This window comes from Fukomys damarensis, unplaced genomic scaffold (genome assembly GCF_012274545.1).
Source record: "Fukomys damarensis isolate Sample0158 unplaced genomic scaffold, DMR_v1.0_HiC HiC_scaffold_21, whole genome shotgun sequence".
NCBI lineage: Eukaryota > Metazoa > Chordata > Mammalia > Rodentia > Bathyergidae > Fukomys > Fukomys damarensis.
Genome location: NW_022900933.1, coordinates 18,467,128 through 18,481,683, shown reverse-complemented (window position 1 = coordinate 18,481,683; position 14,556 = coordinate 18,467,128). Strand labels below are relative to the sequence as shown.

Below are 14,556 nucleotides of genomic sequence, written 5' to 3'. Positions count from 1 at the left end.
GCACTGTTGTCCCCTCCCCAAGATCCACAGTGTCCCGTGACCCAGTGGCGAGGAGATGGCATTTCCTTAAAGGATGCTGGATATTCCAGGTACAGAAGCTAGGAAAGGCGCGTACATCGCCCTGGTACGCACATGGCTTTTTAGCAGGTGGAGAAATTTGTAAGCTCAGGTACGGGCTGCTCTCTGAGTCTAGCCTTCGTTTGTATTTCTGGCGGCCTCCGCGCACTCGGTCAAGGCGCACACCTGTTAGGGAGGAAAGAGAGACAGTGTCAGGAGTCAGTCAACCCCACCAGGGCTGCTAGCGCCAATTTCAGAATTTCAGCACTGACTGGCCTGTCCAGCCTCAGCAGCCTCCTGAAACCCATCCCAGACAACCTCCAGCCCTAGAGTCTTTAGGTCTCAAAAAAAACAAAAAAAAAAACAAAAACAAAAAACCCTCTACGAGGTGGCGGGGGAAGAAGTCACAGTATGTTTCTGTGTTTCTGTTAAGTTAACTTGGCGTCCAGAAAGGGACACAATGTCTCTGCATGGGCGGGACTTCCCTAGAGAACGGGCACCTTCAGACTTTCCACCGACGCAGCATCTGGGTGGGTGATCATTACCAATGTCAATTTCTGAGTCCCACCGAGATGTGGGGACAGGGCTCTAGAGTGTTTCACAGTGTCCCCCAGGACAGGGGGGCCACCCTTGGGAAACCCATGACTAGAGATCGTTCGGCAGCGGGTTCAGGAGCTATCGTGGCTCCTCCATGCTGACATCAATTTCCAGGAGCGTGGGTCCTGAGAGAGCCCTATCACCACCAATGTGCCCACACGGCCTTCCAGAAGCCAGCCTCAGCTGCAGCTCCTGCTGTCTAGACAGACGCCTCCCAGCCGCAGATCGAGGACGTGGGGCTTCACGTGGGCACCGCACCCCAAGGCACACGCGCTCACACCGGCCACCAACTGATGGAACTAACAGAAGGAGCCAGAGGGCAGGACAGAGAGAGCGGCGGGCAGAGCAGAAGTGCAGTGCTGGGGTCCACTTCTGCTTTTGCGTCCTAGGATCTCCTGGGCTAGCCCTAACGCAAGGCCCCTTCCTGGACTCCTGGACTTGAGCTACCACGAACAGCTCTTCTCCTGACCACGAAGTGGACTTTGGTGAAACCTAAGTCAGCAGCAGAGAAGGAAAGCACGGCTGCTACTTCAGCCTCACGGGCCACCTTCAACCTCTGCTCGTTCCCCAGAGGTCAAGAGTGTTGCCTCTTGCCCACAAACTCACTTCCAGATCTGAGGAAACCACGGGCCTGCGGCAGAAGTCTTTCTCCGTGTCCTATGTCTCTCTGTCCCCAGATCCCGGGTGGTGGCAAGCCAGCCCTGGCCATTCTCCAGAAGAAACAAGAAAAGGCCGAGTAACCCTAACTACTCCTTCTCACCCAAAATAAGATCTACTCAGAAAACAAGGGCTCATTTTCAGGGGATGTCTCTTCTAAAATCATGTTAGAACTTGCTTTCTGGGCAGGCCTTATTTTGGGGGAAATATGGAAATAGAACCATGGTTTTGATCCCATTCACACCAGGGGTGATTCTCTGGCTGTTTTTTGATAGGACACACAGCTAATCTGTCCAAGTACCTGGAACATCGGTGATAGCAACACCAAGTCAAAAGAGTTTGTGGGGAGGGCAGGCACAGTTCCTTTAACTGCTCCTCGCCCTAAGAAACTTCAGGATGAGGAATGCTGAGGACACCTGTTCCCAACCAGCCAGGGGATCCAGCCCCTCTCCTCTTCTCAGGGCAAAGGCAGGAGCCCACAGAACCCTGAGGCCACCTGCAGGCACTCTCTTTGGGCCAGCTGCTATTCAGCACTTGCACCAACAACATCCTTTCTACCCCCTAAACCCGGTACTGTTGTACCTGACACTGCGCATAGCTATAGTGAATATTTTTTTTAAAACTAAACTAAACAAAAAAAAAAACAACGGAGGGATCCCATCCCCAATTACTATTTAACAGTAACTCCTCCACTGAGGCCACCTGGTCTGGGACTGTGCCCCTGTAACACAGCCACCCTGTGGAGCCACACTGACAGAAGGAGGTGAGGCCTGACAAGGCAGCAGCACCCTCCCCTGGCGGGCATGGGCAGCTCCCAGCTCCTCTCCATGTTAAATACAGTCCTCAAGCCTCTGAGGAACCTCCAGCAACCCGTTGCCCTTCTGCCTTAAGGGTCAGACATGGTTGTCACAGAGCAAAATGTGCAACAAGCATGTCGCAGGCAGCTTCAGACAGTGAAGGAAGCCTCAAGTGCTCGTGTTCCTGAGCAGTGACGGCTGGGAGCAGCTCTGGAGTCAGAGGGGGTCAGGCCTTGGTGGTCCACCATCTGCTGCATAAGGCTTCCCTGGCATTTCCTACCTGCCTGCATCCCAGCCCAGGCTGAGCTGGCTGGTGGCCAAAGAAAGCTCCAGGGCAGAGCTGGAGCCCCAGGCATCCCATGGGCACACGCGGGAAGAAGAGCATGCCGGGTTGTCTGTGATGCCTCTCTTTCAATGTGCGGCCTGAACACGTACCATCTCTGGGGCTTGTTGGAAGTGTCATTGTCTAAGGCTTGCCCAAGAGAATCAGAAATGCTCCCTGGCAAGGGGACTGGCATGCAACGTGGGGTCTGGGCCAGTGCCCTGGGCTCTAGGGCAGCCCAGCAGCAACCTGGGCCTCTGGGGACAGCTAAATCGGACCCGGCACATACCTGGCTCCTGCAGCGACAGCAGGAGGAGCAGACTCACAAATCTGAGGCTTTGGGGAGGTTTTCTGGGTGGAAGTTTCTGCCCTCACCCTGCAACACATCTATGTAGAAAACCCCTGCCTATGAGCCAAAGTCCCCCTTAACTGAGCTTTACTCCCCCCGAAATGGTGACGAGACCAAGGTGAAAATCCAAACCTTAGCCAACAGGACAGTTGGGGGCTCCCATCTAATGAGCACTTTTATCCACGCATGGTACAGCTTGTCCTCTCATTCCTGAGTCCAGGAGGAGCCAAGCCTCACAAACCCTCTGTTCCCACCAGCCAAGCCTCACCCAGGTAACTGTCAGCCAAAGAAAGACCTTACTCAACAAAAGATAAAAGCAAGCCGGGCGTGCCTATCATCCCAACACTTGCAGGACTGAGGCAGGAGGGTGGAAAATTTGAGCTCAGCCTGAGAAATTTAATGAATTAATGAAACCTTGTCTCAAATTAAAAAAAAAAAAAATGAGCTGAGGATGTAGCTCAGTGCAAGGCCCTGGGTTCAATCCCCAGTACTGTAAAATAAATAATAAAGAAATAAATTAATTAATTCAACTATCCACAACTCAATAAAGCAAGGAGATGGGCAGCTGCCAAATCTGCCCGTGCCTCCTTCTGGAATGTTCTCTGACCTGATACAGGTCCTGAGCCTTGGTGACGAATTTAGGAATGCTGTGCCTCCCAAGCGCCACAACAGGGTAGTACTGTTTAGGAGCTTCTAGGTTCCCCAAAGGCAGGGTGCCTCCACCAGGATCTGTCACGGTACCTGGTACCCACTGGGTACTTAGGACATAGGAATCAGTGCTGTTCATATCATCATCCATCCATTAAGGCTTTCTGGTTAAGTCCCATGAACAGTAACAATAATGAACCACGGTGAATGTGTTCATGAGGAATTGTACATGTATTACTAAGTAAAGACTGAATGAAAGAATTCACAGGGCAGAGGTACGTATCACCCTATTTAATCCGAAGAGGTAACGCAGGTGCTCTGTACAAATAAAAAACATTGGCTCGGGATGTAAGAGCCAGTACTGAAGTTCCTTTCCATCCCTATGCATGACCTTCCAGGGGAAGGCAAAGAAAAACTCCCCTCTAAATTTTCTCCTCCAGATCAGTGGTCAATGGCGCTGATCAATAAACGTATCAATTACCAACTTGTTTTGTTTGAAAAAAAAAAAAAAAGGAGAGAGAGTGAGTCTGTGGGGTTTGATCGTGCAGAACTGGAGCCTGGCGTGCAGTGTCTGCTCTCCCCATCCCACCCTGGGCACATCCCCTAATCGCTCAGCCAGGGGACCTGAGACGGGTTCCAGGACAGCCGGTGCCTCCGGGGGACGCAGGCCTTGCTGAGCTGGCCCTCCAGCCTGTTTCACCATCTTGCATGGGAAGGAGGCGGTGGTAACAACCAATGGCTGCATGGTTCGTGGCAAGGCAGCTCCGGCAGGCCGGGAGGTGTCTCCCACTCACCTGGCGCCTCAGCACTCACCTGGCCCTCGGTCCCCAGGCCACCACGAGTTCCTTCCCTCCATGCCCTTTGGCTGTCAACTCAGTGTGTTCTTAGGGACATGGCCCAGGCCGGCTGCATCTCCTCCACTCCTGTCCCAGTCAGGGTTTGTCTGAGATCACTGAGGGTGAGGGACACAGACCTGGGGAAGGGGGCAGTGGCCCTGTCCCTCCTGCCCACACTGCTTTGGAGGGTTCGTCCCCAAAGGCCCCACTCAGCGAGAAGCCTTCCAGACCCCGGCAGGGTCAGCGCCAACTGTGTCCTCTCAGCTCATCCTCTGACAGCAGTGACAACAGAAACAGGACAACTCGCACTCCCCCAAGCAGGCGTGTGCTGCCCGAGTGGATCAGGACACCTCCCGGGCAAGGACTTTCGGTTCTCCCTGTGGCCTGAGCCTGGCACAAGCCTGTGGCGGGTAGTAAAGGGCCTGATAATTCACCCATCTGGAAAATGCCCCTCAGAGCTGGGAAACAGGACCCTCAGGACCCCTGCCTTCCACAGCTGCCCTTTGTCCTGCCGGCCCCCAAAGCGGTGCATCCCCAGAAGCTGTAGTCCATCTCCGAACCACGCTCCACCTGCCATCCATTCACCAAGGCAGCTCCGGTCCACCCCGCCACCTCTTACGCACGAGGACATCCCCTGGCTCCTCCTTCTTCGACCAAGCACCCCGTTTCCGGCCAGTCACCTCCCTGTCTTCCACACGGCCGTCTGTATTGGCATATTCTGCTCTGAACTAAGACGCATCAGTTGGTCAAAGCCAGAATTGGTGGGCAGATGTGTGAATTGCTCTGCACGGTGCCCAGACAGACACAGGTCAGCTGTATTTCTACTTCTCATTCGCCAGTGTGTGTGTGTTTCTTGTATTAAGTTGGCTGCTCATATTTTTAATAAATACGCCCCTCTCTGAGAGATAAGGGATGGACTGGGTCCCCACCCTCAGTGCTCTGAGAAGCCAGCAGGTGGATCTCACGGGCATTACTACTGTCTGCTCCCCTTCTGTTCCTTTCTTCTTTCTTTTTTTTTTGTTTTTGTTTTTGTTTTTGTTTTTGGTTTTTTGAGACAGGGTCTCACTATGTAGTTCAGACTGCTCTATAACTCACTGCGTAGCCCGGGCTGGTCTTGAACTCACAGTGATCCTCCTGCCTCAGCCTCCCGAGTGCTGGGATTACAGGCATGCACCACCACACCCGGCCCTCTGTTCCTTTCTTTCCCTTTCACATCAACAGAATCTGGACTTTGTTGGTGGAGGCAACATGTCCTAGCCAGTCCCAACAGTTCTGCTCCCCACGCGCCCAGCCTCCCTGGTAGTGAGGCCTGGGCATATGGCCTTGGTTACAGCCAATGGCTTGTATGGGGACGTTCATGGTGGAGCGTCTCGGGAATTATTTTGCTTTTGGATAAAAGGAACAAAAACATTTGATACAATTGTTATGGCATATCTGTTCTGACCTGGAAGGTGAAGCCTAGAGTTGTGGCAACCACCTTGTAACTATGAGGCAGCGTCTGAGGATACCAAAGAACATCAGAGGAGAAAAACACAAAAATAAAAACAAATAGTTTTGAGTCCTCGATGCTTCGGCTGAGAAGACCACACAATGCCAGCAACTGCCCATCTCCAGACCTCTTGTTAGGAGGAGAAATCAACTTTATTTATCGTGCTTAAACCACCAGCTATCAGGAGGTCCATAACTTGCAAGAGAAAGCAATTTTCACTGGTTGATACATAGGGCAATTACTTTTTAAATTAGGATACAACTTCCCAATGTCTTCCCCCGCCCCCCTGGGTCTAAGTAGTCCGAGCCAACCTCAAACTTCTGATAACTTCGGTCTTAGCCTCTTGAGTTTGGGGCTATGGTGCATGCTACAATGCCCAGCAAAAGGAGTCTTGGACTTGAAGTCAGACTTGCCTTACTGTTTGTATTCATATATTAGAAAAATCTCTAAAATGTAGAGTCCTAATTAACTTACAATTACTGTCTGGGGCTATTAGATCTTACCATTTCATTGGTACTTTCAGAGTATTAAAAAAGCCATTAGTAATGCTAATATGTAGGGTCACAGGTGTCCAAATACTGTAATACATATATAGTCTTTACTTAACAATTGTTAAATGCTGTTTAAGCTCTTAATATGTGTAGATCCAACATTTAGTATTTCTAAAGTGTTTCGTGAATACAAAAGCTCCGCCAATCACTGGAATGCATGGTGCTATGGAAACCAAACCTGACAGAAAGCCCAAGACAGATAAAGCATGACCCCCTGGCATGGGAGGAACCCCTACATCTTTGCAGTACTGGGGACTGAACCCAGGGTCTCACACATTCCAGGCAAGTACTCTCGCACTGAGACGGGGTTCTTGCTAAATTGCCCAGGCTGGCCTCAAGCTTGGAGTCCTCCCTTCTCAGCCTCCAAAGTAGCAGCTGGGATTACAGGCGAGCACCCCTCAATCTTGTAACTCAAGTATAGCAGAAGGAAGAAACACTACCATAGCCCCAGGATCCAATCTGCATATCACCCCCGACTGCTCTGGCTACCGGAGTGATGGGCAGTTTCTGCCCTCTGTAGGCCTCCATTTCATCATCTATAAAATGGGGGTAATAACAGCCTGCCCCACAGGGATGCTAACTAATTTAATCCTCAATGAAATCAGTATTTTAGTGCTTAGAACATCATAGACAGTACATAGTAAGTGCTCGATTAAATGTTAACTATTGTTAAAAATATTTCATCCCTGGAGATATTCTGTATCTTGATCATACTAATGTCAGTGTTCAAGTTGTACATTACTGTATTTAATTTTGCAAGATGTTATCACTGGGGTGAATGGAGCAGAGGCCCTTTTTGTATTATTTCTTATAACTGCAAATGAGTGTATGATAGTCCCCAAATAAAAAGTTTAATTAAAAAATACTAGTGGAGGGCCGGGGATTTAGCTCAGCAGTTCCACTGCCTGCCTTGCAAGTGTAAAGCCCTGAGTTCAATCCCTGGTACCAAAAAATAAATCAATAAACAAAACAAATCATAAAATTACATTAAAAATTCTAGTGGAAAAGTCAAACAGCATGCCTCTGTGTAGAACAAAGTTTGGTGTTTTTGAAAAGCTAAACAGAAACATCATCTGACCCAAGAAATCTACTCATAGGTATATACCCCAAAAACTAAAAGTGGGGATTTGAGCAGGCATGTATGTTGTCAGGAGCCACTGGAAACCCCAGTGGCCATCCAGAGACAGGCAGATGAACAAAGGGGTGCATACAAAGAATGGAATAGTAGCCATAAAAAAGAAATACCTTTTGGCCACAATAGGGATGCATCTTAAAAACATTGTGCAGTTCCACTTCTGTAAGATATCTGGAGTGGTTAATTCAGAGAAAAACATTGGGCTGGCGATGGTGGAGGGATGGGGGGTAGTGGGTAGACCGTTCCCACTGGGAACGAGGAGCAGGTTTGGGAACAGACAGTGACGAAAGTTCTAGAACGCTGTGGATGTGCCGAGTGCCACTGAATTGAACAGTTAAAGTGGTTTTCATTTTATTTTCGGGGGTACCAGGGATCAAACTTGGGACCTTGCCTTTTCTAGGAAGCCGGTGGACCACTGAGCTAAATCCCCAGCTAAAGAGGCTTTAAATGGAAAATTTTATGTGATACATATTTTGCCACACATAAAATAACACAACATACCAAAGCCCATCAAAGCATACACTTTAAATGGGTGAATGGTGTCTGTAATAGGCAACTTTCTAGACTCTGGAACAAAATACTCGACACTCACAACCTAAAGAAGTAGAGGTTTGGTTGGGGTCCATTTCAGAGGATCCATCCGCAATTGGTTGGCTCCAAGACCAGATCAAGGTGGAAGCAGGGACAGTGTCCAGGAAGCAGAACAGGGGAGCGGCAGGTAAGGACACACCTCTGCGACCTGGCTGTACACACCCGAAGCCCCCACACAGCTCCCAAGGCCATCAAGTTGACCATCAGGCTTCACCATTGTAGGATCTCAAGGAAGCTGTGAAAAACAGTGGAGCAGACCTGTAAGCCAAGCCCAGCCCAGCCTGGGCAACATAGTGAGACCCTGTCTCAAAATAAAACAAAAAGGGCTGAGGACTAAGTAGCTCCGTGGGCTTAATCCCCAGCACCATTAAAAGCAATTGTTTTAGGGCCAGGGATTCAGCTCACTGGTGCCACTGCCTGCCTTGCAAGCACAAGTCCAGAGTTCAAGCCCTGGTACCAAAAAAAGGTAAAGTAAAAAATAAAGTAAAAGTAATTGTTTGAAATAGTTCACCTAAGGGCAGTGGAATTAAACAACATAAAACACACTACACATGTAGCAGAGGGCTTGGTACACAGTACACACTTAATAGTACCTTCCTGCCTTTCACTTGCCTGTTGATGGCAGTGGGAAATCACATGAACTGCTTTTCCAAGAGATGCATCCCTACAAGTGCAACTAGCAGGGGTCAGGTGTAGTGAAAGCCCTCAGGAACCTAAGGTTCAGAGAGGCTAAACCTGGTCCCATAAGCACACAGCCCCTACACTGGTGCTGCCTCGATTATGCCCAGAGCCAGAGCTCAATGACCACCCTGCCCAGCCCAAGACAGAGACACCACCCTTGGCCACAGCTGTATCTGCCCCGACCACAACCTCGTCACTGGGCCGGTGCCCCTGGTGCATGCAGGCTCCCAGCTCAGGGCACAGGAAACAGCAAAGCTGCTCCAATGCAGAACCTCCTTGGGCAGAGGGGAGGGGAGGGGGTCCCCAACTTCTCAAGGCCACACCCCATCTGCTGGCCTCTCTAGCCCCCAGAGGCCTCCAGAGAGTGTTCCAAGCTCACAGGTCCCGATCCGATCAGCTGCCCACTTGCTGACTTGGTAAGATCAGGCTTCGGATTTATTTCTTAATGGAAATAAAATAACTCCTGCCTCCTTCCACCTCCCTCCTTTCTTCTCCTTTTCCCTAAGCTGGATGAGATCCCAGTCTTTCAGAAGTAAAAATAGCCAAATGTGCAGGGGCGGCAGCAGCCAAGGCTAGTTAAGTTTCTTTCTTTTATATCCAGGCACTAAAAATAACCAGCCAAAGCTTCGCAAAGCATGGCCTTGCACCTGGCCCCGAGCCTGTCCTGGCACTGCCCTCCCCATCATGTCTCTTCCCACAGGGGCAGCTCAGAGTGGGAAGGAGGGGGAAAGTCCTCAGGGCCAGCATCCTTGTCCCCTAGCTCCTATCTGGGGTTAGGGGCAGGCAGGATCCCCACTGACCCTGCAGAGTGTTCAAGGTCAAGACATTCCTCTGCCCCCATCCAGAGCTGCCTCTACTATCAGCACCCAACTCAACAGCCGATACAAGTAGGTTCACGCTGCACAATGCTTCCGTTTACAAAGCCGGTTCATATCCATCTCTCATCTGAGCTGTGTAACCATGTGGAGGGGGTGACTACAGAGTTATTACCAATTCCAGGAGCACACAGAGTTAGGATGTTGGGTAACTTTCACAGAGTTACACAGCCAGGAAACACCATGGGAGGTGTCTCCTTGGTCTTAAACTTGTGGTCACCAGTCCTATGTGAACATCAGAATGCCCTGGAAAGCCCTCAACAGCACAAACTAAACTAACCCTCCAAGGCAGGTTCTGAATCAGGACGTCTGGGGAGATGCCCAGGAGTGGGTATTTTCTCCAAGTTCCTTTAGTGACTCTGACTTTATGCCAGGTCTTGGTCTTTATTCAACACCGTTATCTGACCAGGGTTCTCACAGCTGGCTCCCCAAAAGCCAGGGGAGCGAGTCTGGCAGGTAACCTAAGACAACCACGTCTAACACCCTGGTGCTCCTGCCAACTTCACTGAGGGCTCTGGGCCCTGGTAACATGGAGCCCCAGCATTTGGCCCACTGACAAGCATCTGCTGTCCCTCTGCTCCGTCCTCTGGATGCTTCTCACCCTGGGCACCACTTCCCCAAGGACATTTCAACAAACCTGAGCTTTTGAAACATCCTAAATTGTATACCCAAAGGTGAGATTCACTTCCTGACCTCCTCTCCTGTCTTCTGCTTTGAAGAGGGGCTGGAGCTTTGCCACTGGCCAAAGCGTCCATAACAAGGCTAGGAATGGGCAGTCCCACATCACCAAGGAGACTCCATTCCACTGAGCTCTGCCATTCCCTGGCTGTGAGGCCCTGGGGGCCAGCTCAAGTATGGCAAATACCTGTCACCTATGCTACCACCCTCTGTTTTCTAGCCTGGGGTGGTGCTGTTGCCTGCTGGTGTCAGCATTTGCCTCAAAGCCTTCCAATGATGGGCTCCAAGCAGCCACTGCCCACCCTAGGGCTGGTATGCCACTGAAAGGTAAGTTGCCATCCTGTGACCTGAATTGAAAATGACTGACTTGTAATAGCTAAATCTTGGAAGCAGCCTCTATGCCCACCAATAAGATGAATGGATAAAGAAAATATGGTATGTATACACAATGGAGTACTGCTCAGCCATAAAAGATAAATTTGAATCATTTGTAGGAAAATGGATGCACCTTGAGACCAAAAGTGAAATAAATCAGACAAGAAAGGTTAAATATGGCATGGGAAACCCAAAGTGTAAATAATTTAAAGAGCAAAATAAAAGGTGATAAGAAACGGAGATATACTATGCAGAGATGGGAAAGGGATCTGGGGATAGGGGAGATGGGAGAGGAGGGGATGGGAAAGTTAAAAAAAAAATCAAGATGTGATTTTTATTTGTACCAATTCCCCATGATGAATGCGCTATGTGTCCCAAACACATGCTAACTTAAAAAAGAAAAAGAAAAACTGTTAGAAGGTGCCAAAGCAAACACACACACAAACAAGATAATTTCAGACTGGGAAAAGTTCAATGAAATATAAGGGATAAAGAATAGCCAGCGATGGGAGGTCTTTCTGAAACTACGGAATTTAAATCAGGGCAGAAGGATGAGAAGAAGCCAGCCTTCAGAAAAGCAGTTTACCCAGAAGGAACAGTCTCAAAGTCCTAATCGGGAAGCAGTTTGTCATGCTTGGGTATCAACAGCAAGATGGACCATGCTGGGCCTGGAAGATTTTATTCTAAGTCAATGGAGCATCACTGGATGGTGGAAAACAAAATGGCGGACTTGCATATTGAGCTTGGGCTGCTGTGAGGCTTAGAAGAAATAGGACAAGAGCAAGATCACAAGTCCAGGTAGGACACTGTGAAGATCCAGTGGTTCCAGAATGGTGACCACAGAGAGGAAGAAAAGCAGGAGAATCTGAAATACATTCTGGATGCTGACTGAGGACAGGTGACATCCCTAGGTGAAGATGGGGAGTGGTGAAGGCAGGATGGTCCCAACCTCAAGCTCCTCCCTAAGGGTCCCAGCAGGGTGGTTAGATATTGAGTCTAAGCATCCAAGGAAAGGCTCGAGGCCAGGGGTTGGAAGTGAGTCATCTATCCGTGCCTATCCTAATCTAGAAAAGATGATGGCAGGGTGCAGGTGGGGAAGAGGGTCTGGTCCCAAGACTCAAATAGCTCTGACATGTAAAGGTCAGCAAGAGGCAGAGTGAGCCATTAAGTCTAAAACACACGGTAATGAGGTAAGGGGCAGAGGAAGCCAGCATAGTCTGGGAAGCCACGAGCACAGGGGGCAGGGAACATGGCATGCAGCTGAGGCCGAGGGAGATGCCTACAGAGAAGAACCAGGCTGCATGGCCCAGAGGGGACAGAGGGCACTTTCAAGGGTATGGGGGTGTGTGGGGGCAGCAGTAAAGGAGGACTGGATAGAGAGATGGGCATCTCCTCAAAGTCAAGATTACAGTCTGGCCATCGTGTCCTAGGCCTATAATCCCAGCACTCAGGGAGGCTGAGGCAGAAGAATCATGGAGACCCATGTGGGGAGGTAGACTAGGGAAGTGTCTTTATACCAACAGCTGAAGAAAAAGTTTTTTAGATAACATAAAGCAAAGGAAAAGATTGACATACTCAAGTTTGTTAGAAGTGGCAAATTCCATTTAGCAAAGGATTCCATAAAGGGAGAGAAAACATAAATGGGGAGATTTTTACAACACTAACAACGGGAAAACGACTTATGTAAGTATGTTATATAACATTACATATGATACACCGAGGACATAAAGAATTTCTGCAATATCAGTGGAAAAAAGTAAAGCAGAAAATTTTGGAGAAAGCCTCATACAAGCATCTCACCATAGAAAAGGAATCCTTATAATGCATGAAATATGCTTATCTCAGTGCGGAAAAAGTGCATATTGATCAGCAGCTTTATACATTCTAGCAAAAAGAAAAAAAAAAGAAAACATTGGTGACATTATGGAGCAATAGGAGTCTCTGAATACAGGTGATAAAAGTGTCAGTCAGAGCCGGGTTGAGTGGCACACAGCTGTAATCACAGCTCTTCAGGAGGGAGGTGGAAGCAAGATGATTTTAAGCTACAGGCCAGCCTGGACAACTCAGCTTTACTCAAAATAAAAAGGGCTAGGGATGTATCTCAGTGGTAAGACTATTTGCCTACCATGCACACACAAGCCCCTAGTTTCCACTCTAAGCATCACCAAAAAATGTAAATCAGTACAGCCAAATCAAAAGCAGTTTATCACCCTCCCATGAAGCTGGAGATACACGTCCTGAAGTCCTTCAGTATGCATGAGCAGCTAGGAAACCTGCTCAGTACCTGCAAAACCCACACTTGCAAAATACTACACCTCATGAGTTAGCAAACTGTGGTCTTGTTTTGTGTGTGTGTGTGTGCGCACGCGTGTGCGCGTTTGTGTGTGGTACCAGGAATGGAACTCGGAACCTTGCGCTTGCAAGGCAGGCTCAGACTAAGAGCCAAATCTTGTCTCCTGCATCTCTACCCAAACACAGCCCTGCCTATTCATTACCTACTGTGTCAGTACAACAGCAGGGTGAAGCACATAGGACAGAGACCTATGGTCTACAAAACCTAAAGTAGTTAGACTTCTGCTGTACAGAAACAAACCTGAAGCTGGGCATGGTGGCAAATATCTGTAATCTCAGCACTCTGGGAGGCTGAGACAGAAAGACTGAAAATGTAAGCCAGCCTTGGCGACTCAGAGAGACTCTACTCCAAAGAAACAAGTAAGAAAGTCTGGGAATATAGTTCAGTATGAAGGCCTTGGGTTCAATCCTCAGCTCTGGGGAGGAAAGAAGGGAAGGAGGGAGGAAGGAAGGAAGGTAATTAAATGAATAACAGTACCATGCAACTAGCAGGGCTGCTTTATTTTGAGACAGGATTCCCCTGCCTCAGCCTTCCAAATGCCCGAATTATAATCATGAACCATCATATCCAGATCAACAACAAGCTTTCATCTCATAAACACTAAAATAATCATGATGCGGAATAAGATGTAGTATAATTTCATTTAAAACAACCCCCCCATAAAATCATTAAAGTATAAACATATGGTAAAACCGCCAGGCATGGTGGTGCACGCCTGTAATACTAGCACTTGGGAGGCTGAGGCCGAAGACTGTGAGTTCAAGGCCGCCAGGGCCACACAGCTAGATCTTGTCTCAAAAAACAAACAAAACAAAACAAATAAATGGTAAAATTATAAAGAAAGGCAAGAACATAATGCAAACTACAAGACAACGATTACCTTAGGGGGTAGAGAAAAGGCGATGAAGATGAGAAAGAAGAAAAGGAAACCTCTGGAGTACGAGTGCTTTTCTTTGTCTTACACTGGGTGGAGGTACCAGCATTCTTTGTTTGACATGTATTTTTGACAAACAATGCTTATCCTCTATGTTATTCGTTTCTTTTACACCAACAGTCTCAGCTGGGTATCTGGCATGTGGTACCCCCGGTGAAAACTACAATTCCCATAGTCCTTTCAGAGAGGCGTGACTATGTGACTAGGTTCCACCAATGGGTTGTGACTGAAAGAACTATGTTCCCTTCAAATGACCTGGAGTAGGCTTTTCCTCCTTTAGGCTGTCTTGAGGTGAAAAGCACAAGTGGAAGCCCCAGGCTAAGAATGGCAGAGCTGCCAACCAGTCCTAGGTAACCACAGCTTTTGAACTATTTCAGTCAAAACGAGAGAGAACTCAACTTCTAGCCTTCTAGGTTGTTTTAGTGTGGAAAGGTAGTCTGTTATAGAAATTTAGCCTTACTTTACCAAATATCATATACTATAGTATTTCTGGATCCACCCAATGTTTTATCATTATTATGGCTTTTTTGAGACAAAATCTTGATATGTAATCCAGGATGACCTTGAACTCATAACCCTTCTACTTTAGTTTAGCTTCCCAAGAGTAGGAATTACAGGTACCCGGCTTTGA

At 48.5% G+C, this 14,556-nt stretch overlaps 1 protein-coding gene across 1 annotated transcript in view; it reads right to left on the bottom strand.

The window, feature by feature from the left end:
• Esrrb (estrogen related receptor beta) overlaps positions 1-14,556 on the bottom strand; it is a 100,027-nt gene that overhangs the window by 15,829 nt on the left and 69,642 nt on the right. Inside the window, exon 4 of the mRNA XM_033766694.1 lies at positions 133-243. Within this exon, the coding sequence (XP_033622585.1) occupies positions 133-243 (111 nt within the window). The remainder of the gene's footprint in view (positions 1-132; positions 244-14,556) is intronic.